This window comes from Sceloporus occidentalis, unplaced genomic scaffold (genome assembly GCF_023333645.1).
Source record: "Sceloporus occidentalis isolate IW3139 unplaced genomic scaffold, rSceOcc1.0.p SCAF_32, whole genome shotgun sequence".
Classification (NCBI taxonomy): Eukaryota; Metazoa; Chordata; class Lepidosauria; order Squamata; family Phrynosomatidae; genus Sceloporus; species Sceloporus occidentalis.
This window is the reverse complement of record NW_028317012.1, coordinates 5,504,637-5,531,970: the sequence shown is the minus strand read 5'-3', so window position 1 is coordinate 5,531,970 and position 27,334 is coordinate 5,504,637. Positions and strand designations below refer to the sequence as shown.

At 40.3% G+C, this 27,334-nt stretch overlaps 1 protein-coding gene across 2 annotated transcripts in view; it reads right to left on the bottom strand.

Annotated features, from left to right (window-relative positions):
• The window catches only part of LOC149298590 (neurexin-2-like), a 229,574-nt gene that overhangs the window by 176,654 nt on the left and 25,586 nt on the right, over window positions 1-27,334 (bottom strand). Inside the window, exons 3-7 of one of the 2 annotated variants that reach the window (XM_089487401.1) lie at window positions 23,553-23,854; window positions 21,530-21,553; window positions 5,036-5,197; window positions 3,462-3,933; window positions 2,194-2,577 (exon numbers count right to left, since the gene is read on the bottom strand). In XM_089487401.1, the coding sequence (XP_089343527.1) occupies window positions 2,194-2,577; window positions 3,462-3,933; window positions 5,036-5,197; window positions 21,530-21,553; window positions 23,553-23,854 (1,344 nt within the window). Of the gene's footprint in view, window positions 1-2,193; window positions 2,578-3,461; window positions 3,934-5,035; window positions 5,198-21,529; window positions 21,554-23,552; window positions 23,855-27,334 lie in introns of those variants that run through there. The other variant, XM_089487402.1, reaches the window with a different exon arrangement.

Here is a 27,334-nt window from a genome sequence, read left to right as displayed (position 1 = left end):
TGGTAATAAAAAAAATACCTGCGTGTGAATAGCACATGTCCCTTTATAAAATACTACAGTAAGTGAGCTGATCATCTTATTCCACACACTACTGCAAATCGAGTTCCTGGCCTCTATTTCACACGTGTGGTTTTAATTCAATGAAAAAAATTCTTCTATGTTTAAAAATGATTCAGTATTTTGTTTTATCACAAGGTTATGTCTCAGCCACTGCTTCCCCTAACTGTAAAACTTTCTTAAACATGTTTGCTTAGTCTGATCAATTGCAATTAAACATGTTTAAAATGTCCATTATACCTCCAACAATGTATAATTATCTGAAAAATACAAAACTTCTGCTGTGATAACTCTTTATGTTGCATGCAGATATAGTCTAGCACTAATTGATAGCAAAATTCAACACAATAATGTTGTGTATTCAAATTCTTCTGCTTTCTGCTTTTTTAATACATACTTTGTTTTATTCTATGGATTACATTGATGTGTGTTTTTTTCTTTGATGTTGTTATTTACAGATTCAAGTGGCAACATTATTTCAACCTTCTATACACATTCAACCAACTTCTTAGATCAACAATAATTAGATTGTTCCATGTGGTGTTTGCCATTAAATCCCTTAATGTTGATGGCTGTCTAACATCTGTCTTCGTCCAACCCTAATGTCACTTTTTTAAATTGTGTTTGTTGAAGACCACATTCACACATTTAATCTTTGACATTTATAGGCAAATATTAGAAGTTGCATGACACTAGTCTACATGTGTTTTTTTTTCCAAAAGTTAGGACTGTAGCTTTAGCAGTGCACACAGATTCCATGCCCACACACAAAAGTATGTTTAGCAAAAACAGAAAACCTAGGCTCTTTCAACAAGGATCGGTAACACCCTACATGCATGTGTTTCTTATGTTTTGGTGGAAATTAAAGGTGCGATTTAAAGCCCCATATAGTGTTGTATCGAAGAATGTATATTTAAATACTTTGTTAGCATCTTAACTCCGTAAGGATGCAGGACATACTAAAATATCATGCAATGTTATCATCATGTTGTTAAATATACTGAATTGCCATGCTTGTGAGTGATCAGTGGCAGGAAGGTTGTTGCTCAGCTGCCTGGTATTTAAGTTTATTTATTAAGGTACAAATGTTATATTTACAGTAGGTGTAATTAGTAAGGAGGGATTGATAAAGTTAGGTGTAGTTAGTAAGGAGGGAGTGTTAGATTTAGGCATAGGTTGAAAGAGATTATTTTTACAACATTAGGTTACAATGGCAAATGTGTATTCTCTTGACAAGGCATATGTCATTTTGCCATCTGAATCAGATACCCCTGAGAGAGCCAGAATCTAACGATGCCTCTTCTGCTGATGAGCATACCTGGGAACTTTCCGGGTTTGACCAGGAGATTGCCGGGTGAGCACTGCTTCTCCGGTTCAAGACCCGTCAGCGGGAATGCCCCCAACATCAGCGGGAACTCCCACCGACGTTAGCTGGAACTCCCACCGACTTCAGCGGGACCGCCCACCAACGTCAGCAGAGCCGCCCACCGACGTCAGCGGGACCTCCCGGAGCCCAAAAATTCCCTTGTATTTCCACTGCTTAATCACTCAATTATAGTGTTTTTGGGGGTTTTGATTTGTTCCTTAATCCTATTTTAGAGTAGTCTACTACACAGTGGTCTACTACATGATAATATATTAAATAAAAGTAAAAGTCTCAGTGGGAGCATAATGAATATGAAAAGTAACCATTTCAATGTCTGCGAGGAAAGCTGTGCATTAATTTGCCTCTACAGACAAGCAAGGATAATAATTTAAAGCAGCTTCAATTTCAGGCACTGCACACCCGTGTTTTTTCTATGCAGCAGGACACTGTTTCACATACTGACTCCCGCTCCCTCTTCCCCACTCTCTGTCAGCATGGTCTGCCATGAAATCAGTAGATATAAGGAAACACTGAATAAGTGAGGTGGTGGGGGACAGGTACAAGACGGAGGGTGCAGGCGCACAGACAGGAATTGTGGACACAGAGAGAGATGTGGTCTTGGCCCCAAAATTTTATTTCAAAATTAAAAAAAGACCCTGAATTTCATCTGAACTGCAGAAAATGGAATTATTAAAAATGGAAACACAAAAATTGTGCAAGTCTATTTAATGGTACTGTTCTATCAAGCTGCATGCTAAACATTCACTCACCTCTTTCGCAGGTGTCCCCAAGGTATCCTGTTCCCACGCAGTCACAGATGAAGCGATTCCAGCCCTCTCGGCACTGTGCCCCATTTCTACATGGGGAGCTTGTACACTGGCGCTGGTTTTCCCGTGTACAGAAGGGGGAGACACCTGGGGTTCCTGATAAATCTGCCAGCCGTCGGATATCTCGACTTTTACCATCCACAAAGAGGTCCCTAATGCAACCAACAAATCCAAGACCAAGGGATGCTGTCCAGACCTCAGGAGGAAGCTGTAAATCTTCTCTTGGTTCTGGTAGACCTCCAAGGTACATATCCCCTTCAAGATCAAGTATCTCACTTTCACCTCCAACCTGGAACGGGGTATTTCTGCTGTTCACAGAGATAGAACCTGGGAATTGCATAGAAAACAAATTGAGAAAATGTTCACTAATACATGGAAGAAGGAATTTATGAAAAATATAGACACAGCAAAACTATTGTTCTATGTTTTTAGTGTGAAATTGAAAACAATGTTTTTTTTCTTCTCTATGTGTTTGAAAATAAATGGTGACAGGCATGGGCTGACCAATATGCATCCCAATCCCAATTGGGCAAACTTGCAGAAGTAGTTAGATAGCAGGAGCCAACAACCTCAAATATGTGCAAACAGGGAAAAGAAAAAATGTCGGTGCGCTAGGTTGTTGGCTCCTCATTAGTCTGGTTGCAGCTTGCTGTCCAGGGGTTAATAGGGAGGAGGTTTAATTGCACCTCCCCCAACACATTAATAAGGTTTTGGTAGCAGTATAAACTGCTTTGTGTGCCCACTATGTAGGAGGTGAGCATAGGTTCTCACCCTATTGAGAGTGTGCCTTGACGTGGCGGGTGAGCTTAATTATGCTTTGGCCAATTCATATAACCAAAACCTCTCATTTATATTATGTTTATATATTTGTTGCCAACTTTATTAGGGTAAGAAGCGCACACAGTTTTTGTTTTTTGTATACATTGTACAGCCAATACACTGTTTTTGCAGCATGCTTACACCTGTTTGGTAGGCCTCGTATTATACATTTGTATTATTTGAGCCTGTGACTAGCTTAGCGCACCGACATTTTTTCTTTTCCCTGTTAGCAAAAATTAATAGACTACTAGTTTGAAATAATGTGGAAAATGATGATATATTTTTAAGTGTTATATTTAGTCTCATATGAACAAGTGAAAACTGTGCTCTGTAGTCTAGTCCAATTGTCACTGATGTGTTGTGTAATGGTAAAAAAAGAATAATAAACAAACCTTTCCTGCCATCCCTCTGGATGTCGACATGGCACCATTCCCCATCATTGACTTTCTTGTGACTGGCTTTAACTTTTATTCCACCAGAGCCAAGATCAAGAAGAAGATACAAGGTGCCATCAAGCAACTCCACTGCAAAATAATCAGCCTTTGGTGGCCTTTCTGGTCTCCCCGTTGTTACAGCACCAAGACCTGTACTTGTTGCACCACCTGCAACTCGTGGTCTCCCCTGGCTGAAGAGCAGAAGACCATTAGGCTCTGTGGTTCTAAAATCAAAAGATATGGATCCAGCCTTCTTGGTCTCCCAGCGAGGTAGTCGTAGAAAAGCTTCAGGAACTTGAAATGTGACAGGGTCTAAAGAAGGAACGTTTTCACATCGGAAGAGGAGTTCACCACTAAGTCGCATCTTTGGGTCACCATCCGCAGCAAGACGAGAGAGTTCTAGTTTAAAATCATTATTTTTGTAGACAACCTGGTGGAAAGCATGACAGAGAATAATTAAGAGGCTTTGATCTCAAGGACACAAAATTACAGCAGCCCATAATTTGTCATAATTCGCCTAATAATACACACTTATTGGCTTGTCTACAAATACCTGTTAGGTCTTTTCATTTTAATAGTCATTCATGTCCTTTCACTAAAATGTGTCATTCAAACATATGGAAATTTTAAGCTTTACCACAGTTTTATATAGTCATTTCTGATATATTCTTCAATTTCCTCCTATGTTTGGTTAATATAAGATAACTAAAAACTTGTTTTCTGTGTGCATTTTACAACATGAGAGATACAAGACAAAGTAAAACAGTGCAGCACTATAAAAGTTAATATCATTTGCTAGCTTATCATGTGATGTGTCTGTTCCCTCTCTGAAGAAGAAAAAAATGTGGCATCAGTTTATGGCCTTCTTAATCTCTGATGTATTCATAAATGCATATTTATATAAGGCTGCATTGGAGGGGGCACATTCAGAAAAGAGGTTTAGACCTATATTGTCATTCTAAATAAATAAAAAACACCTAGTATGTGGGTGTGTGTTGGCATGACAGTTACTCTTTAGTCAAGGATTAACACTGACTTTGTGGTCAGTTAAATTGTTAAGGGTCTACTTGACTGACTGGACTTGATTAAGATTGCATGCCCAAGCATGCTAAACCTCACTAGGCAACTGATAATTTCAGGGTTGCTTGTGAGTTTGTTGCGAGGAAACCTTACATTTTACAAAATGCTCATGAAGGTACGCTACTTGAATGATATGTTTTACATTTAACACATAATTAATCCTCTGGGGTATAGGACTCACCTATACATCATTCAACTCCCACCCCATTACAGGTCAGAGGGTAAACAAAAAACTATTTAAGTACCACCTCCCCCACTACACATAGGGTAAAGGAATTGAGGGTCAAGCCTCATCCACAATTTGTCGAAGGATGAATAAGATACTGTTTGAACACAATCAATCTGTAAAGAAGGCTTTTGCTTACAATTTTTCAAAGCACTTCCAATCTGATACAATGTTGAAGTAACAGAAACATTGAATTTTAGACAATATTCTAAAACTTAATACTCACATCCTTAAGGCAGCCCATAAAGTTGTTACTGACCGGGGACCCTGGAAGATCAGCTGTATTTGGACTGCCACCTATATAGAAGAAGTCATCACTCCCCAGCATTGTGTAATCCTCTTGGGTGTATCCCGTTGAAGTAAGAATACCATCTACAGAGATGGTGACCTTTAAGGTGAGGAAGGAGGAGGCGAAGGAAGAAATAGAGACAGAGTGTAGGGGTATAGAAGGAAGGTAAAAAGAAAAGAAGAGATCCAAAAAAGAGGGAAGTTGGAGAGGGGGGGTAAAAATATATAAGTTAGAAAAAGGCACTGACATATGCTAAACTCTCACCATTTCTATGTCTGTTCTGTTTCTGAGGAAGGACCAGCTCTTCACCAATGTCAGAAGCATGGGGGGATATTTGAAGGTGATGGAAAGGCAACAGGTAGAGAAAGATGAATAAAGATATGGAGGGAAGAGGACACAGTTGGGGTGTGAAAAAAGTCAGGAATGATGAATGGGAGTGAGACATTGATTGGTTTGGAAGAGGGATCAGGTTAGGATTCTGAAATATGTTGTAAGAAGTGGTGGATCAGGCAGGAAAAATATGTATAATTTATGGGAGGCAGTTGTCTTATGGAAACACGTGCATTTTTACTTGGTCTGGTCTAAGGTATAAAGGATGAGTTGAAGGAAGAGGGACAGACCACACTGTCCACAGAAAAATACCCCTACTTTTCTTCACCCAAGCTTTCAACAGTTAGTTCCACCTCTCTTCCACACATTTTATGCCTATGTTAAAAAAGGGATTTTTTTAATCTAGCCCTATATTTAAGCAAGCCTTACGTCGTTTTGTCTCCTCTCTTATATAAGTATATGTACTATGTATTACTTCATAAACCATTTTACACCCAACCTGTAATTTACTCAATATGCATATCATGCCATTATATTTTATTTTACTTGTATTTACTTTTGTAGCACTTTTTACACCAAATATGCAGACTATTCCCAATTTCTAATGCACTTTTCTTTTAGCATTCATCCATTTTCCTCTTCTTCTCTGCTTCAATATATTTCAAAAATTAAGGCTAATCATTCTACTGAAACTCACTACACCCAATTTCCACTACCTTCAAACAATGCCTTAAAATTATTTTCCTTAAAAAAAGAAACCAATTCATATAACTACCCCTCCTGACCATTATCCTGCATTGACTGACACAATCTCACCACCTTTACTTTGGGGTGTATAAATCCTCCTATTTTTCCTCAGAGATAAGTCTGAAAGACATGTTGTATCACTGTCTCTGTTAAACTGAATCTTACAATAGCCTATATGGGCTGGATCTGGTGATACCCTATAGAAATGTATTTGTATTCCTTATAAACACCCAGTATCCATTATAGATACCATACCATTTTGTCATTCACCTATGTACCCTTATTGAATTTCCTCCATCATCTTGTACTGGTGAACATCTTCCATTCCTTAGACATCCCCAAGTCTTTTGGGCTTTCTCATGTACTAAGCACCTTAATTCTTGCTCTCTACTTGTTTACTTCCCTTACATTATTTTCTGTCATCCACCCATATTTTTTTCAAAAAATTGTATTTAACTCCCTTAACATAATCTCTCCTTTTAAAATATCTAGACTGTGCAAGCAGTGTAGGCACTTTTAATATGCCCATGGCATAACACGTTGTTATCCAGAAACAAGCAGTCTTTATATTTTAATGGCATAAGTGATTTGGGACCCTTTTAAACCGTTGAGTTTCTGTAGTTTTTTTAAATACTCTTGTTTTTTTAATTGATCCCTTAAAAAAAGCATTGTTGAGGGAAATCTGTTCACAGCTTATTGTGTTTTGTGTTGGTTTGCAGCCACTGTTAGTAACACATGGACATGCAGTTAGCTTATGAAATAACACTGTGCTGGTGTTTTCTTGTTAATTAACATTTGCCAACAAAAAATTTAAAACAAAAATTCTTGTTTTTTGATGCCCAAAAACATGTGCACAAGATTGCTCAAACATCAACAGGCATACTATACATCTTTCTTTCTTAGACATTTCCATCTGTTCTGTTTTTGACTAGAACTATTTTCCAGTAATCATTATCCTACATATCAATGCAATTGACTTATTTTGTTCCATTTCATACTAAATTGTTACCCATTAAGACATCAATAACATTTAGGGATAAATGCTTTAAGTGTGGTTTGATCTGATTTAATGACAGATATTTGCACTGTACCTGGCTACATATAGTACTTACTGAAGAATGTATTACAGTCAAGGACCAGGAAGCATACCTCCAAACATGTGTGCTAGGACTTGTTGCACTACTGGTCATGACCAAAATAGAATACCCCTGTCCAGATATTGAAAAAAACAGAGAGTAGGGCATAAATTGTTAAATATAGTATTTAGGCCTAGGTCTGAGGAAGATGTATACTGCCAACATCGGGAAGGAGTCATATGTGCTCAGACAGCACAATTGGTATGATTACAGTGCCTTGCAAGCAGTGTTCCCTCTAAGCTGTGCGCTTGTGCGTGCACACATAGCTTTTTTAGAGAGCGCACATGTCCAAAAATTGTGCGCACAGCGGTTTTTCCCCAAAAAAGAAAAAAATTATAATTTTTTTGAAACTTTATGCAGCGCGCATATTGTGCGCACAAAATTTTTGCTCTGCGAAACTTTTTGCACAAGAGAAATTTTCTGCTGACGCCAACTAAGAAAAATTAGATGGAACATTGCTTGCAAGTAGTCACCCCTCCTAGGCATTTTTCCTCTTTTGCATTACAACCTGGAATTAAGCTAGACTTTTATTTTGATTTAATATAATGGACATACACAAAATGGTCCAAACTGGTTAAGTGAAATAAAGAAAATAACTTTTTAAAACAAAACAAATTCTATTAACCCCTTAACGTCCATTGACGGGTCAGGCACGTCACGCAAAAACGGTCATGTGACGACCAGTGACGTGACTGACACGTCATTTCATTAAACAAGCTTAGAAAGTGATCTACGATCACTTTCTTCACTTAAACAGTGTTGTTGTAATGCCTCGATGCAGAGGCATTCAGCAACACCGAGATTGGCATCAGGGGCTGTCGGGCCCCTCCCTGGGGCGTTAACATCCGCCATACAACGTTTAGGAGGCGATCAACAATCGCCTCCCAAACTTCAATGGTGTTGCTGAAATGCCTCAATCATGAGGCATTCAGCAACACCGAACACTCACCCCAGGACACGTTGTGACCGCTCCGGAGAGAGTGGTCACAACCGCAATGCAAGTTAAAAAATGCGCACTTCTTAAATGCATTTCTGCATTTTACCTACCAAACAACCCGACAAACCCATGCATGGGGGGTATCACTGTACTCGAGAGATATTGCTGAACAAATATTGGGGTCTTGTTTGAAAGTGACGTATACCAGGAGCTGTAAATCCATACCTGAACTCAATTTTTGTGATAAAAAAACACAAAATAAATTACTACAACAAAGTTTGACATAGAGTGATAGTAGAATTAGTGCATGGAAAGGGTTAAAACACCAGCAGGTGTCTAGTTTTCAAAAATATATGGTTTGATGGGGTAAATTGCATTGGCCAGCTTCAAAGATACCCAAAAAGGCACATGGGGCAGAATGACCAGATAGCAATAGCAAATCTGCAAAACTTGCAATAGCCCAATAACTTGCAGAAAAAAACATAAAAACATTGGGTATTTCTAAAGTCAGGACAAAAACTAGAATCTATTTAGCAGTTTTTTTCATTAGCTTTTTTGGACGAGTAAAAGATTTTTCAAATAAAAACAGGAAATTAGATAATATGATAAAAAATGGTATCTGACGAAAGCCCTTCTTGACCTGAAAAAAAACAATATATAACTTGTGTGGGTTCATTAAATGAGTGGAGAAAATTACATCTAAACACGAGCACCAAAAAAGTGTTAAAATAGCCTCGGTCCAAAAGGGTACAAAAAGTAAAAATCAGCCTGGTTCTTAAGGGGTTAAGAAATGGAAGGAATATCGCACCATAACAAACCTGCCAAGAGAGAGCTGCCCACCAAAACTCATAGTCCAGGAAACGAGGCATTAATCAGAGAGGCAACAAAGAGACCAAAGATAAATCTGAAGGAGCTGAAAATCTACACAACGGAGATTGGAGTATCTGTCCATATGACCACTTTAAGCCATACACTCCACAGAGCTGGGCTTTATGGAAGAGTGGCCAGAAAAGAAGACAAAAATAAGCAAATGTGTTTGCGGTTCACAATAGGCATGTGGGAGACACCCCAAACATATGGAAGGAGGTACTCTGGTCAGATGAGACTAAAATTTAGCTTTTTGGGCGTCAAGGAAAATGCTATGACTGCCACAAACTCAACACCTCTCACCACCTCGAAAACACGATTCCCACACTGAAGCATGCTGGTGGCAGCATCATGCTGTGTAATGTTTTTCCTGAAGGAGCTGGAGCAGTCTTGCCTTGAAAAATCCCAGTGGCTAGACATGTCAAGCTTATAGAGATGTACCCCAAGAAACTTGGAGATGCAATCGCTGCAAAAGGTGGCTCTACAAAGTATTAACTTTGGCGGGGGGTGGATAGTTAAGCATGCTCAAGTCTTCTGTTTTGTGTCTGATTTCTTGTTTGTTTCACAATAAAAAAATATTTTGCATCTTCAAAGAGGCATGTTGTGTAAATCAGATGATACACACCCCCAACAAATCCATTTTAATTCCAGGTTGTAATGCAGCAAAATAGAAAAAAAAGCCAAGGGGGTGAATAATTTTGCAAGGAACTGTACATCCTTTGTGCGGCTGTTCTTTGCAGAGGGCTGGCATATGAAGCCAGCTATCAGCACTCTACCCAGTGAGACTGCGTAAGAGATCTGTGCCAGGGGAGCACACATCGCCACTATCAATTGCACAGAGGAGATGACAATGGCCATTCAGTCAGAGGTGCATTTGGGAGACAGGGTAGTCTTGGTGAAATTCTGTTCCTGTGTTCATGTGCTAACTTGTAGAACCTTGTTGCAGTGTAACAAAGCTCACCATAACTTGGACACTATTACACTATATGGCAGATGGCAGTCTATTCCACCATACAACTGCCCTTACAGTAAAGAAGCCTTGTCTATGTTTAAGATGAAACCTCCTTTCTTTCAATCTTAAGGGATGCCCATGTGTTGTCTGGAAGGTAAAATTTATAAAGAGATTTCCAAAATTATCTTTGTATTGACCTTGGACACACAAAGAGGTTATTTTTTCCATAGAAAACAATCCCAATTTGGACAGCCTTACTTCATAATGGACATTTTCCATTCGTTTAATCAATTTTGTAGCTCTTCTATAAAACCTTTTTTGTAATGGTGCCCAAAACTGCACTGCTTATCCTAGATGTGGTCTTACCAATGATTAATGATGGAGCAGGGGCAGAATAACAATGGGGATTTTGCCCCCAGGGCCCTGGTGGGAAGAAACCTCAAATTTAATTTAATAGCATGCACTGAGCAGAAAACATACAGTAGTTGTGTAGGTTAATGTGGGAGGTCAGATGGGGACCTTTTGGTGAATATGGTCCCTCCCCTGCAGGAGGGCTATTTGCAAAGACTATGAAAGATTCCATTATGTGTGTATGATCAGAGATGGCAGAATTAGCTTCCTGACATGATCAGCCAGATAGAAGTGCTTTATTGGTCACATGTTAGAGTCCATTAGAGTGGAAAATTGTTTCCAATTCAGCTTCTATTCTTTTCCTCACTTTTCACACATCATGTCTCCTCTCTGATAAACCAAGTATAAAAATATTTTCTCACCCTTGACCACGCCCTTGGAAGCATCCTCAAACACTGTCCTGGAAATGGCTCAGTAAAAACCCTAGCCCAGGGGCGTCCAACGTGCGGCCCTCCAGCTGCTGCAGGACTACATCTCCCATAATGCTCTTTCAGCTAAGGGGCTGGCTGAGGAGTATGGGAGATGTAGTCCTGCAGCAGCTGGAGGGCCGCACGTTGGACACCCCTGCCCTAGCCCCTGCAATGGAGTTCAGCCTGCAATCGGTGTGCAAACAGTCAAATGTATTGGTGTCAATTCCATTATACTTTGAACATGAAAATAGGGCTGGAGCGGACCTTTAAATACCGTATTGGCTCGAATATAGGCCGCACTTTTCCCCCCCACTTTAAGTCTTTAAAGTGGGGGTGCGGCCTATATTCGGGGTCTAGCGCCCGACGCCCGGGACATGCAGTTCCGGGCGCCGGGCAGGCAGCAGGGTTAGGATACAGATCCCCCGCAGCGGTGCAGGGGACCCATATCCTACTCTCTGATACGCTCAGACAGCCTCCCCTGCCAGCACTTCCCATGGGGGGAGTGCTGGCACGGGAGATTGTCTAAGCGCATCGTGCAGACGTTCACCGGCAGCGGTGAACGTCCGCACGATGCGTTTTACCTCTGCCCCCAAGACTTACCAGAGCAGACTCCCGGGTGTCTTGCGGGGCCGGCAGGGGACACCTACGCAATACGCGTATACAACTTCCGGTGCCGGCACATCCGCTGAGTCCCGGCACCAGAAGTTGTATACGCGTATTGCGTAGATGTCCCCCGCCGGCCGCGCAAGACACCCGGGAGTCTGCTCTGGTAAGTCGGGGGGTGGGCAGAGTGGCAGCATATCTCGGGGGGGAGGAGGAGGAGGACAGTGGCAGCATATCTCGGGGGGGAGGACAGTGGCAGCATATCTCGGGGGGGAAGACAGTGGCAGCATATCTCGGGTGGGGGAGAGTGGCAGCATATCTCCGGGGGGGGGGGGGGGAGACAGAGTGGCAGCATGTCTATTAAAAAAAAAATTTCTTTAAAAAAGCACCAAACTTTTAGGGTGCGGCCTATACACGGGGGCGGCCTATATCCGAGCCAATACGGTAATTAAAATTATTTTTGGAGCCACCCTAAGGCTTAGCCAGGGGTGCGCCACAAGCCATCCCCCCGCGCCACTTCCTTTCTCTCAGCGCCAAGGAATGACATCATATCCCGGCACGTCTTCTTTTAAGGACACGTGTCACTGGACGGAAGTAAACTAAGGAGCATATTGGCACAGTCCTGCATAGAAACATAGAATTTAAAGGCGGATAACAACCATTTTTCTTGACCACAGAAACCAAACTTTCCCAGCCTATTGGAAAACATGCATTATTTATTCCTCTCTTTCTATAGTATGCTCTTCTCCAATCAGCATAGACTAACAGCAGAGATGCATAATTGAGTTTCATAACTGCACCAAGGTTGACAAAATAACTAGACAAACCACTCCTATTCAGTATACACTGATTGCTGGTGTGTTTGCTGAGAGCGTTGGAGAGCCTCTTGGACCTGCACCTAAGTAAAGCGGATCTGCTGGGGGTGGTCCTCCAACACCGGAATCCCCTAAGGCATGAACGATACAGGTATCATGGATAGTTAATATTTGTAGTTCACCAGAAAAGGGGAAAGCAGGGAAAGAGGCCGAAATAGCACTTCTGCAAATTTTGCCAATGGTAGCAGGTTCAAAAAGTTAGTCAGGAATTGCTACAAGTCATTAGATTGTGGATGGTTGGCCGAGGAGGAGGAGAGTTGGATACCTAGCTGAGGACAGAAGCCACGCCAGAACGGAGACAAGAACTGAATACCCCGATCAGAGATGATTACCTTGGGCACCATGTAGCCGATAGACCTCTGAACTCCAGCCGATAGACCTCTGAACTCCAATGCAGTGGCCAATTCCTTCACCTAAGCTTTTTAAAGGGAAAATAGTGAATCATCTTAGAGAAGCGATCGACAACCATGAGTATCACACTGGTAGGTCAACAATAAAATCCATGGCAAGATGCGACCATGATCCTTCACCACAAGGAACGGATTTTGGATGGCCCACTGGAAGGTGTTGGGGTCTTCACACAAACCGTACAGGCCGCAAAAAAAGCCTTGATGACCTTACGGATCTCTGGCCGCCAAAAAAGTCAGGATACTGACCATAGCAGTTGCTTTTTTTGCAGGTAACCCGTTGATTTGGTGTCATGGTAAGTGTGAAGTACCTAAGTGCGTAAGTTATCAGGTAAGAAACAGGTAGTAGCCCCAATTTGATCCGCCTGAATCTTATCTCCTGGGGGGGTAATGCTGGTCCAAATGGTGGCAAGAATAAGGTCCACAGGTATCACAGAACAAGAAAGACTCTCCTCTTTTGCACCTGAGAATTATCGTGACATGGCGTCAGAGCGTATACGTTTCTGGTGCTTGGCAGATATGAAATTATATACCGTATTTGCTCGATTATAAGACAAGGTTTTTTCGGAGCAAATGCTCTGAAAAATACCCCTCGTCTTATAATCAGACCTCAAATAGGTCTGACTATGAGACGACTAAGATCCAGATCCCCCGCAGCTGCAGGGGACCTGGATCCTCCTGGCGTGGCTAGCAGCGGGGGTTGTCTGCGTCCATCGCGCAGACCTTCCCCGACTGTCAGAGATCAGAGTTCCGGTGCGGGGAACGCTGATCTCTGACAGTCGGGGAAGGTCTGCGCGATTGACGCAGACAACCCCCGCTGCTAGCCACGCCTCCTTCCGGCTGCAGCGTAAGTGCATGGGATCTACACGCTGCCCCGGCTACATGACAGGGGACTGAGAAGCTCCGGTAAGTTTGGGGGTTCCCGGGGGAGTGTTAAATGGGGGGACATAAGGCATTTCTGGAGGCAGAGTGCTCTGTGAAATTCCTTTTAACCCCCTTAATACCACTCTGCCTCCCTAAATGCCTTTTTAACCCTCTATACGCCACTCTGCCTCCTGAATGCCTTAAACCTCCCTATATGCCACTCTTCCCCATAATATGCCTTTTAACCCTCTAAATGCCAGAGTGGCATATAGGGTTAAAAGGCATTTCTGGAGGCAGAGTGGCATTTAGAGGGTTAAAAGGCATATCATGTGGCACAGTGGCATATAGGGGGTATAAGACATTTCTGGGGCAGATGTGCAGAACTGGGGGGCAGGTTGGAAAATAGAAGGAAATAAAACCAAAATATTTTTCTCAATCATAGCTTTTATTAAAAAAAAATAGTTTAGATGAATTAGCATTTACTGGTAAAACTTTTTTCCTATAGGGTCGTCTTATATTCAGGCTTTTTTCTTTTTTTTCCTAAATTAATATTCAGATTTATAATCGAGCAAATACGGTAATTAAACCAAGAGAGGAATAAGGCCCATCAGACTTGCCTAGGGGTCAGGTGCTTAGCCTTGGCCAAGTACATTAGGTTTCTGTGCCTTCAGTCTTTGAGAGCCAGTATAATCGCTAGGAGTTCACAGTTATTAATTTCATATTTGCATTCCGTAGGAATTAACTTCTTAAGAGAAGAAACCACAGGGATGTAACTGGCTCACAGGAGTTGTATGTTGAGACAGGAGGGCACCTACTCCTGTCTAAGACGCATCAACCTTGAGAACTAAGGGCAGCTCGAATTTAGGATGTGCCAAGATGGGTGCCGTGGCAAAAGCAGTCTTGAGGAACTCTAAGGTTTTACTGGCTTCCGGGGGCCAGTAAGAGTGTGTGGGGGGGGGTCAGTCAGGGGCTTCACAAGGGAGGAGAAATGAAGGATACATTTCTGATTGTAATTGGCGAATCCGAGAGACCTTTTGATAGACTGGAGACCTACAGGTCAAGGCCAATCTAGTTAGTTTCTCAGGGTCCATCACAAAGCCAGTCTCGGAAATGACATACCCCAGGAAGAATTGTGATGAAACTTGCATTTCTCAAGCTTTCAAAAGAGGTTATTTTCTCACAACCGTTTTAATACACGAATAATGTCGGTGTGGTGATTCTCCATGGATTTGGAATGTATCAGTATGTCATCCAGGTATAACACTACACACTGTTGCAGCATGTCCCAGAGGATGTCATTTATGAATTCCTGAAAAACAGGCCAAAGGGCATTATGAGGTATTCTTAATGCCCGCTCCTGGTGCCTGGCTCCCAAAGCTGAATGACCTTGTGGTAAAGAACCCCTATAGCCATAGGTGTGGGTGTGGTCTCATGGGTAATGTGGAAAGGGTGTAGGGGTCTACTATCAATGACCACTATAGAGAGTGGACAGGCAAGGAGCTGCAGAGGAATCAAGTGCTTTTGTACAAAAGCAGTATCAATGAAGAGGCCTGCTGCCCCTGAATCTATAAGTGCCTCAGTATGAATCGAATGAATGCCATTGTCTAAGTAAATGCTCCTTTTAGAAAGGCATTTCTTTGAGTATGGAATTGATTAGGATGCAGAAAGAGATCAGCTCTTCCAAGTTACTAGGAAGGTCCCGTGCAGCAATCTCATCATTGATGTTATTGGATAGCCCATGAGAGAATGCTGCCCTAAGAGCTTCATTGCTTCAGCCCACCTCCCCTGCCAGGGAACAAAACTCGATGCCATATTCAGAGCCAGTGTATGTACCCTGTTGAACGGACATAAGCTGCTTGGCAGGAGGCCTGACAGGGAACATGAAATACCCTTTTGAAGGAGGACACAAATTCAGGGTAATTGTGTATAACAGGCTTTTGTCTCTCCCATAGCGGGTTAACCCAAGCCAGGACCTTCTCTGACAGCAAAGAGATGATGAAACTCACCTTGCTTCTCTCAGTGGAAAATGCAGTGGAACTATTTGCATATAAATCCCTGGTTGAGAAACTATCTACACTGATTCGGGTCACCCCATGGCCCTGAGGAAGCGGGGCAGACCCAGTCATACCTCTGAGAGTGATTGGTGAGGATGTTTTAGTGGGTGTCATGGTGATTGTGTGTGTTCTAGTGCCTATATTAGTTACCATGGAGGGGCTAAGGGGCCAGGGGGACACTCAACTTTATCTGCCCCCAGGTGCAGCCCTCCTCTGCCCTTCATGATCTTCCTACATGAGTAACAGAACTTTCTCTTCTTAGATGATGCTGGATTTTGACTCTGATTATAATACTCATATTAGTGGAGCAGAACATATATGATATATTGTATCATACAATACCCAAATCACCAATGTTACTGTTTGCTTAAAATAATTTAAATAGAAATATGTTCTGCATTATTACACTACAGGCATTATATCTCCCAGCCTATGAGTAAGCAATATTGTTTAAACTTCATTAGGTAGTTCGGTAGATATATATATTTTTTTAACTAGTTAAGACGCCACTAGTGCAAATGAGCGTTTCAAGGTATGGTTATAAAACTATGGGTTCCTCTTAAAGGAAGCTAGAAAAAAATACCAGAAGTCCATTCTGGAAGCTGATTTTCACTCATGGCGAATTAGCAAGTGAGGACTGACAACAATCAGGCCAAGTGGAGCAGTATTTAAGCTGAGGCAGTCTGGGTAACATATTATACTAGCATATGCGCTCATCTCTCTCCTCTTGTCTCCTCTTTCTCTTTCCTCCCGTCCTTCCGTACGGGAATAACAGATCACATTGAAGAAGTACTTACATTCACAGAGGTATGCCCTAATTAGAAATACAATATAGCAATATTTATAAGTGTCAATATTAAGCTAAAAACATTTGGCATTGTTTTAAAAAAAATACTACCTATAGTCTATTTTGTCTATTTAAAACCTGATAGCATGGTTTAAAGGCAAACACATTTATACATAAAGCATTTTTGTATTAATCCTATAGGCAATATCCTGTCATCTCTCCAAGACTGGACTAAGCACTCTGTATCTGCTGTCAAAAGCTATGTTTCTGCAATGACATAATTCATAGTCAGTAACAGATAGGAATACCTGGGAACTCTCCGGGTTTTACCAGGAGATTGCTGGATGAAGCACTGCTTCTCTGGTTCTCCGGGTCAAAACCTGAATCCTCCGGGTTGCATGAGCGTTGTCTTGATACGCCCCGCTCCCGGCCCATTTTCCCTTTAAAAGGAGGTGTTTCCCACTGATGTCAGGGAACCTGCCAATGACGTCAGTAGGAACTCCCACCAACGTCCGGGACCGTGCGCTAACATCAGTGGGCAGTCGTGGCCGCATCCCGCAATCTCAGATGCTATCAGGTGACATCATAGTCAGAATCCAAAAAGAGCAGACAGGAGAGGTTCTGAAAACCCCAGAAATCTTAATTCCTCACTCTTATTTTAATGCAGACATAGGGTAGAGGGCTACAAATTGGTATTTTCCTATCTGTATCCCATACATATTTCAAAGTCAAACAGTCAAGGTCAAAAGCCACCTAGGTTGTACTATAATTACCACTATTGCTATACTCCAGTGGCCTGAAAAAAACTTTACATTAATCAACAGAGCATAAAGAATACCTATATGTTCATTTTATGTATTTTATGTTACTATAACTATAATTCATAGATGTTACAAAAGCACATTAATAGTTTTCTTATGCTTATCGTGTGTGGCACACAATATAATATTTCACATTGTGTATCCAATAATATAAATATCTTAAATAGGAAAATTGATTTAAAGAAAGAAAAGAAAAGACAGACAAAGGAGTTGGCAAGGAGGAGGTTCAAAAAGAAAGTTGGGGATGGAAGAAATGGAGAGGAATTGATAAAGAAAAGTTTGACAGAAGAGAAGGAACTAAACAACTGACCAGTCATGACCTAATGAAATGTTATATTTTGTCAGTAATCTATATTCTATATGCACAGAGGAGGGCATAATGCAGGTTGTCTTAACCTCTGCACAGAAAGTTTATAAAGTTTATCTGAGAACAACACTCTTATTTTTTCCTTTGTAGAGCAGTGTAAAGTGCACCATATAGCATCTTTAGGCTTTCTATCTTTACAGAGCAGTGTGTAATATGTTCTTTCTTTAGATGTTCACAGTATCATGTGTGTGGCTAGTCTAGTACACATTTCTTGCATGCTGCTTGAGCCTGCTCTGTATACGCTAGTTTTAATGGATGTAGTCCTATTTTAGTCTGTAAGCCATACATTCACATAAGGGCAGGTAACGTGTAAAATATTATCTATAATTTGCAGTAGCAAGGAACCCTAGAATTTGGATACCACACAATACATTTTGCACAGACATTTTACAGGAGCCTTGAGAGAATTTGTGGCCAAAGTTTATATGTGAATACCAATTTCCAGGTTGCTAGAGGGAGTAGGGCATCAGAAAGCCTAGTGGTTGTCCTGGGCATATGCGAATATGCCTAAAATCTCCATCGTATAATAAGCTCTGCATCTGCCAAGCTGAAATGTTTTTCTACAAATTTTAGACCTTTTTTCATATATAGACTGTTTTCATGCTCTGTTTAATTAACATAAAGATTTGTTCCCTGATAAACCATGGTCAGCTGCATTTCTTGGCCTAGGTAGACTACCCCTCTGTACCAGGTGATCAGGATTCCAGTGGGCTGTAGATTAATGGGTCAATTGGGGTGAAAAACCTTGAAACTGGCTCATCTAAATGCTGGCAAAGACCTCTTCAATATTGATCCCTCATATGTACTACCCTAGTAGAGCAAAGCATGAAGTTATGTTGTCTGCAGTAAGAGGATGGGCAACACTTAAAAGCAAGTCCAGGAGGCTTGTGAGAAAGCTGTTCCAGGTCAGGCCTAGGGCAGTATATCTGTTAAATATAACTGACTATGATTATCTGTCTGAAAAGTAACCATGTTTGCACATTTATTTAAGTAGTTCTCTCCCTACTATTTATCCACTTATGCATCGCAACTTTTTGGCAGGTTACATTTTTTTAAAGTACAAATTTGTCTCCACATAAATTGTAACCACCATATTATAAACAGGAATGTACTATGAAGCTTACAAGACAACCTTTTATTCATCTGAATCAGGCTTAAATTCTTACTTTTAGTTGACCAATATAATTTGTATTGTATACACCAGCACAGTGTTCTTCCAAAGTCTCCCCACAATTGAAAAGGATTCAGGTTGAAGGTTAGAGTTAGGAAGGGGAGAAGCTTTGCAAAAGGGATAGGACATGGTAGTTAAGGAGGTACAGGAAGAGATGTATAGTATTAGTGAGAAGTTAGTGGACCCCCTCAGAGGAACAGACCAGACACAAAAATGTTGATTAGTAAACAAGTCATTAATTAGATTTCATTTTATTAGTAATCAAACCTCAAGTTAAACATGTCACAGATCACAAGAGAAGGGACATGCAGGAGTAGGAGGAAGGTCATGCAGTTAATCCCTCCATGGACAGAGAGATACAAACAAAGCTCTGGCCAGGGAGAAATTGAATCGTCTGGCATGCAATTAATGATGTTAATGGTGAAAGGGGAGGTTCATTCACATCATGCGCAAAACCCCATTCTAGGTGAAAGCAGGTGTAGAGAGTACAGATGAGGAGAATATAAAGCAAGAGGCAGAATACAAAAATGTATATGACACAGAAAGTAAAAACATGAAGTTGGTGTGAGATATTACATAAGGATAAGAAATCCTTAAAGAGACATAGTCAAACATGTGTAGCAGACTGTAATATTCAGTAATATACAGACTGAAATCTAAAAGTAAAGAAAGTGTCAAGAGAAAATGTCTGTACTGGCCATTGGCAAACAGAGCAAATGTCCAGTTGGTCAGTGGGTCTGGGTCTATATCTCAATTACATAGCAAGTGTAGTCACTAAGCATTTGGATCAATGTGCTTTAAACACATGGCCCTATTTGTGGCTTCAGCCTGGCAATGACCAATAAATAATTAGTTGAAAAATTAAACAATAAAAAGATAAATAAAAGATAAAAGGGTTAATACTATCATGTTAGTAAGCAAGGAGACGTAATTAATGTGGAGGAAATGGATTTTCTTAGAGCATGCCGTGTTAAAGTCCCACCCCCGCTTATTGCATGCACAGTCTGAGAAGGGAGTGATCTATAATGGCAGCCAAATAAATCATACTATTGGACAACCACTAAAAAACAGCAGGAAAGAAGAGGTAGGAATGTATGTTGTGTGGATAGGGTAAGATATTTTAAATGTTTGTAGGGGAGAGGTAGAATAATTGTGACAAAAGACTATAAAGGGATATGATATAGGGTGAAGAAATAAATAATGACCTCCATATAGGTAAATTGGAAGGATATTTGTATTTATCCCACACCATGCCTTCATACCACCCCACAACCTATTCCAAAGGCTGCCATGAGAGACCCCACCCTCCAACCATCCAGAAGAACAGGAAGCTGATGTAATGCTGTGATGTTATGTCGATGATTCAGCAGGGTTATTGAGAAAGTGGTACAGAGAGGTAGGCAAAGGGTTTAAAGTTAAGGGGGTTAAATATGAGAGGCTAGCAGAAACTAAAAAAAATAAAATAAATAAAAATAATCAAAATAAATTGAAAAATGCAAACAAAATTACATATTAAACTTTCTTTAAAAAAATATGATTAAAATCATAAAAAGCAGCCATGAAGTTTCACAATCCTTTAGCTTTTGCTTATATATAGCAAGTCTTCTGACAGGGTGTCACAGACATTTGATGGCACCTGGAGTAACCACCAAGTGTTGTGCTTGGTGACTATAGTGCATCATCCTATACCATTTCTAATATACAGACAATCAGGGAAATGACAATACATTCAAAATGCCCTTCTTGTACATCAAGAATCTTGAACAGCCAAACTAATGTAATGCAACCCTATAGCCATGACTTTATTGCTTTACCAGTGGCCTGATTGCAACATGAGATGACTGTAGAATGTTACATGGAAATTTTTAGTGGTTTACATCTGGGCTATTCTGCCTCAACACGTTTTAACATACTGCTCTGGATGACAAAAAATACTGTAAGTAAATGTGGCTTTACACATCATTAACCTAACACTGACTAGAGGTAAGCACATTACAATAAAAAAACTGCAGTTTCACTATTTACCACAGGGTGTCACCATCATACCCCAGTAGCTGCATGACAATTCCATATGGTGTATATTGTATACCTTTTGAGTAGTCATGATTTCAATGTATTACCGATAACATAATGCCTGTAACACAAGTGGAACACTTTTCTGTCTAATGCATGAATTCATATTTGATGCACCATCATTCACTGCCATTTAGAATGGCTGCTACCACAAACAAAATGACATCCAACCAAATGACATAAAGGAGCATATGCTATAATCTAAACAACTAATACGAAACACTTGTTTACTGAAATAACAGACACTATCTAGTATATAAAAATAATCTACACTGATTCAATTTCTTGAATCCCCATTGGCATTCCTTCACTAAAGCTGAACTTTAAACTCCCTTTAAAATTATGCTGCTTGAAAACACAGTTATAAAAAAAAGACAAATTAAATTAACAAAAATAAAAAAAAGACCGTTGATCACTTAAAATAAGGTGAAAAAACATATAGGTGAAATGTTTTTTTTCTCAAAAAAAAAAAAGTAGGATTTAAGGGTTGGAGGTGATAGGGTAAGAGAGGTTGAGGACTTTTGTTTTTTGAGCTGTGAACGGAACAGAAGACAGGAGCTGGAATAAACCCCAGGGGTACAATTGGAGTGATATCTACCAGGTAATGGAGTTTGTTTACCAGAGCATGTCCGATGCCTGCATGCTTTAACACGAGCGGAAAGAGATAAAAAAAAAAGATATAACACAAGTGTGAAGGAGGACAAAGATGTTCCCCCTTGAGTATCACCTCCCCTCCAGCCTTCTACCCATCCACCTTGACCCAAAAGAAGAAACGCTCAAGGAAACAGGGAGGACAATGTTTCTTTGCAGCTGGTGGAGATAAAACGTTAGTAGTGGGAGCAAGTGAGAAAGGAAGGAGAAAGGAAGGAGAATCAGGAGGGTAAAGGTATTTGATAGATAGTGAGACATTGAGAAAGGAAGAGTGTGATATATATAATAAATATAAAAGAGTGCGGGGAATTTCTAATTCTAAGTTAATAACTAAGTTCTTTGTAAAACATGAAACATTACAATATCAGAGCACCACCTTACAATTAAAGTGAAAAGGAGACCAGTACTGTAATGTAATAAAGAGAAGAGCCTGGAGGCAATTCATTGGAATGCCTGTCACAGTGCTCACATGCTCTTGAGGAGGCAATAAGTCTTGTATTAAGACAGCAAAGCAAATATTTAAACAAAGATAGTATAACTATATATAGAATATAACAAAGGATTCCCAAATGTCTGATAAATACAAAATACAATTGCAATATAGAAAATTACTTTTGTAAAGAAAACATGAAGATAGTGAAGGTAATTTGTTGGAATCCTCACGTTTCTGCATATTTTGTGCAATTAACAACAGAATATGAAATAAACTCAACCTAGTGATGTATATTACAATTCCTTTTTTTATTTTACAAAATTTTGGGAACAGGAAATATTGCTATTTAAGAAAATAATTAATTTAAGATTAATTTCAAATGAAAAATACTATAATATCTTGAAACCCAAAGGAAATGTATAACGAATATTAACTTTTTCTAAACCTTCTTAAAGTACATACATACATATATATATATATATATATATATACATACAACTTATATGGAAAAATATATTTGATTTTTAAAAAGAAAACTATAATAATTGAGATTGGATAATTACAATAGTATAGCTGTACTGTGCAATGTCTATACTATTACTATACTATTACTATTTGCACAGGTATTTAGTATTGTTTTAATATTGTAACAAAATTGCAGTAAAAGGGCACCCTTGTAATATAAGACAGAGAAACATGTAAGATATATAAATACTCCAATAAAGCATGTGCAAAAGGCCAGTTTGCTATGGGTCGGGATTAAACCACAGAATGAGCCTTGTTTGACCACAAAACATAGTGAATTTAATATGCATCTAATATCCCTATAAATGTTGGAAATAGAACTATGCTCTGATAACTAGACAAAGCTGGAAAGACATTAATCTGTATAAAAAGTTAACTATTTCTACATAAAGCTACATTTCTGTCAGATAAAGGATTAGTATGTAGTTAAGTAATAGTTAATATTGTCTATTCCAGAAACACAAATGCATTGTGATATACTGTACAAAATCTTTGTTTTATAGCCCCGATTGGATACTGAGGTCTTGACAGCACTATGACTAGTACTATTATGTACTACTCTGTTCACTATGGACTAGGCAAACAGAAATTCAGTGACCATTCCTGTGGATTTGCATCGCTTAGACTTTAACCTTCAAGAAAATGATCTAAACATAAAACATGCACAATATTTCTAACTGCAGACATACAAAACAAGACAACATGCACCCCATGTTCAAAAAGGAAACTGCCCTGATCTAGACGGAGTAGGCTACAAAGTTAGGCCTACTGTTAAGAAAATAGAAACAATGCTACTAATTATGCTGTTTTAAAAAAAAGTTGTCAATGATGTATAGTGCATATAATATCCAGAAATAAAGAGAGACAAACTATTTACTAATAGGCCACTGACTGCACTGCGGGCATATCAGATCAAGTAGTATTTGTTATTGCTAGTAAGAAATAGTATAACCTGATCTGATGAAGTTGATACTTAAATAAATGAAAAATGCATCTGCCCCAGAAATAACCAGATAGATACTTCCAGACTTACCTGCCGTAGGTTCCTGGTGACTTTGACGTCATGCCAGCTGTTGTCATTGAACTTGCCATTGACCGGTTCCACTAAAGCTTCAAAAGCACCAGACCCCAGGTTGATGACCAACCACACTGCGCCACTTTTCAATGAAAGATTCACATAGTCTGCCGATTTCCCTGTATGGAGCATCAGCCCATTACGCTGGAGGGTTCGGAAGGAGAGAGTGATTTCATCTGCGCTGCTCTGGATAGGGCTGTGGGACAGGTCATAGCAGAAAAACTCATTCCCTCTGAATGTTGCCGCGTATTCCTCCTTCCCTGGGATATATGGAAAGTGTGAAGTGAAGACAGCAAGTGTGAGAGAAAGAGGAGCAAGACTGAATTATCAGAGTGAAAGCAAGATATTAACCATACAGTCATTGTTTGGGGGAAAGATATTGAGCATTTTTATTAATGGATACATAGAACAAAGTAGCTAGAATATATGGAAACAAATCAAAAACACAAAACGATAGAGTAAAGAAAGTTATAAAGTAAGTGGAAAAGCACATGAGATAAGTTAGAGAATTATGTAGGAAGTTAGAAAATAGAATGAAATTAGGTTGTTCATAAGATGCAGAAACTAAAGCTATGGGAATTAAGAAGAACATATAAGAGAAAATTACAGAAAATAAAAACAGTTGATGACATTACTTCACACACAATGCACTGTTCAAAATTTAGAATATGTAAAGCTCATAGGTGTGGAATATTATAATGGACTAAACCTTAAGATCTAGAGATCATTCCAAGTTTCTTTTCAAATTTCCAAATAATCGACAACTAACAATAGCTATTTAATAGTATCCGTTAACCAAATATATAATGCACAAAACCTCAATAGAACATGATCTAGGTATAGAGGGACAAATTTGTATTGCATAACTGAGGTCCTTCATACGTTATAGACCCCAGTCAAAAACAATTTGTAACATATGAAGTCTCTTTATTTCTACAGTATTGGCATTCCGAAATAATTAAATCAATTATAAACATTTTTATTTGTATTTTTTCATTAAATACATTAAGCTTTCACTCTAACACATTTTCACTAGCAACCCAACCTTACTAATTTTTACTATATAAATTTAAAATAAATATATAAAATAATCTAACAAGGCAAGAAATGAGGCTCCATTGACACTGCTTACATGTGATTCTCTGTAAAAAGTGCTCACAAGTAATGGAGACTGGCTGAAGCTGACGATTACGCCACCTATTTCCTTGCCAGTGGAGTGGGGGTTATTAAATAACCATGAGGGAATAAGATTCTATAAATTGTACCTACCCTTTAAGGGTGGCAGGGGTGGATTAACAATGGTAGGAAGGGGACACCATTGGTGCGTGTAATTTCTGTAGCACTAGGGTGATATGGGAGGACAGATGGGGTCCCACTTGGTGCATGGAGGTCCTTTCACATAGCAGGGGCACCAGACTCTGACAGACTCCATTACGGTGTATGATCCATGATGGCAAAGTTAAGAGTCCTATTTCCTGTGACAGGATCAGCCTGTAAGAGCTTTATTATTTGCGTTACAGTTAGTAAGCATGGAAGCTACATGGAGTAGCATGTAGGAGCTGGGTTCTGTTTTTATGGAAGTCAGTCTGTATGACTTTCAGAGAGGATATCTCTATATGCATGTGGTTGGACATATTAAGCATATCTGTATATTTATATAATTATATATATGGACAAAGTATTGGGACACCGGACCATTACACCTGGACTTTTATGACATTGCATTCTATCCAGCTGTCAGAGATCAGAGTTCCCCGCGCCGGTGCCGGAACTCTGATCTTTGACAGCCGGGGAAGGTCTGCGCGAAGCACGCAGACAACCCACGCTGCTAGCCACACCTCCTTCCGGCTGCAGCGGAAGTTGTCTACGCGAATCGGCTGCACACCGGGGACTCTGAAGTACCGGTAAGTGAGGGGGTTGAGACAGGAGGATCCAGATCCCCTGCAGCTGCGGGGGATCTGGATCTTAGTCGTCTCATAGTCAGACTTTGAGGTCTGATTATAAGACGACCCCGATTATAAGACGAGGGGTATTTTTCAGAGCATTTGCTCTGAAAAAAACCTCGTCTTATAATCGAGCAAATACGGTATTAATGTCTATTTATTTAGAATGTAATATCATAAAAGTCCCTGTTTTTTTTTTTAAGCAGAAGAGAGAGAGTGCGCCGAGTGGTTTTCGCTTACCAAGTTGTCAGTACCTGCTCGGCGCCCCTCTCTCTCCTCTGCGAGCCCTCTAGCTCGGTCTCAGTGCCGGCTTGTAATGCTGAGCGCCGGAAAATTACGTCATTTCCGGTGCTCAGCATTACAAGCCGGCACCGAGACCAAGCAGGGAGACTCGCCGCAGGACTGCTTAAAGGTAAGTACAAGGGGGGGGGGTAGGGTAGATAATATGGAGGGAGAGGAAGGGTAGATAATAGGGAGGGAGGGAGAGGAAGGGTAGATAATAGGGAGGGAGGGAGAGGAAGGGTAGATAATGGGGGGGGTGGCAGAGGAAGGGTAGATAACGGGGGGGGCGGCATTTTAAACTTTGCCCCAGGCAGCATTATGTCTTGGGCCGGCCCTGGCCTTGTTTGTGTTTACCTTCCTGTCCCCTTAAATAAAATTTCTGTGGATGCTAGTGCCCGGGGTTTTCTAATCCCAGACTGAATTGTGCTGTAACTGCCTCTGGGTAGGGTAACCACATTGGCCATGTTTTCCAGGACACATAATTTTTACATATTGCTGACCAGTCCAGGTAAAGGGCTGCCCTGTAGAATGGGGATGTATATCTAATTGGTTCCCTTCTATACATCCCACATACCACAGGGCAGCACTTTACCTGAGTTGGTCAGCAATATGCAGAAATGATACGTGTCCTGAAAAACATACTCGATGTGGTGAATAACAAAGAATTGTAGAAAGAAAATGTAGCCCTGCTGAGCAGCCAATGATTTGTAATGCACTGTGTCTGTCTAAGCCACTCTTGGACCATGGAGGGATAAATCATAAAAATAAAAACTCTTCTAATACTGGGGCCTCAGGTGCACAAGAGTATATAAGTACACTCTCATACATGCAGAAGCAATATTTCAAACCACTGCCATCAGGTAAAGATGGATTTCTTTAGTTTTTTTTATTTTTGTAGGAGATTGAGTCAGGCTTTTTTATATTTTCAGAAGGCTTCTTACCATGAAAATTTAAGAACCAGGGCTTCAGCGATCATTACTGGATAGGCCCTTAAAAAGGTAAATTATCTTTACTTTTCTACAAGTGACGCCCTTTGGTTGCCACCCTCATAAGCACCCAACGGGTAAACCCCATCCCCTTAAGTAACGGGAACATTATTCAGCCTCTCATCCCCATTAGCAGAGGCAGAATACAAATAGGCCTATATAGGCCCAGGGTTATTTTTTTACCCCAATACACACTGGGTGGGAGAAGAATATGGCATTTTTTTATATTATATTATTATAATTTTTTTCTTTAATGTTAATGTAGCAGTTGGGCCTGGAGCTTACAAAATTAAACTCAGAGGCACGGACATAACCTCACAAACACTCACAGATTAGTGAATCTATACTAATTTTATTTTCTCATTAGTTTAATGTTATGTTATTATTTATTTTGGATCAGTAGCATACCTAGCGGGGGGCGGGGGGGGGGGCGGTCCGCACCGGGTGCCGCTCATCAGGGGGGTGCCAACTTGCCGGCACCCCTCCAGAGACGGACAGTAATGTCCGCCGCTGGAGGAGAAGGCTCGCA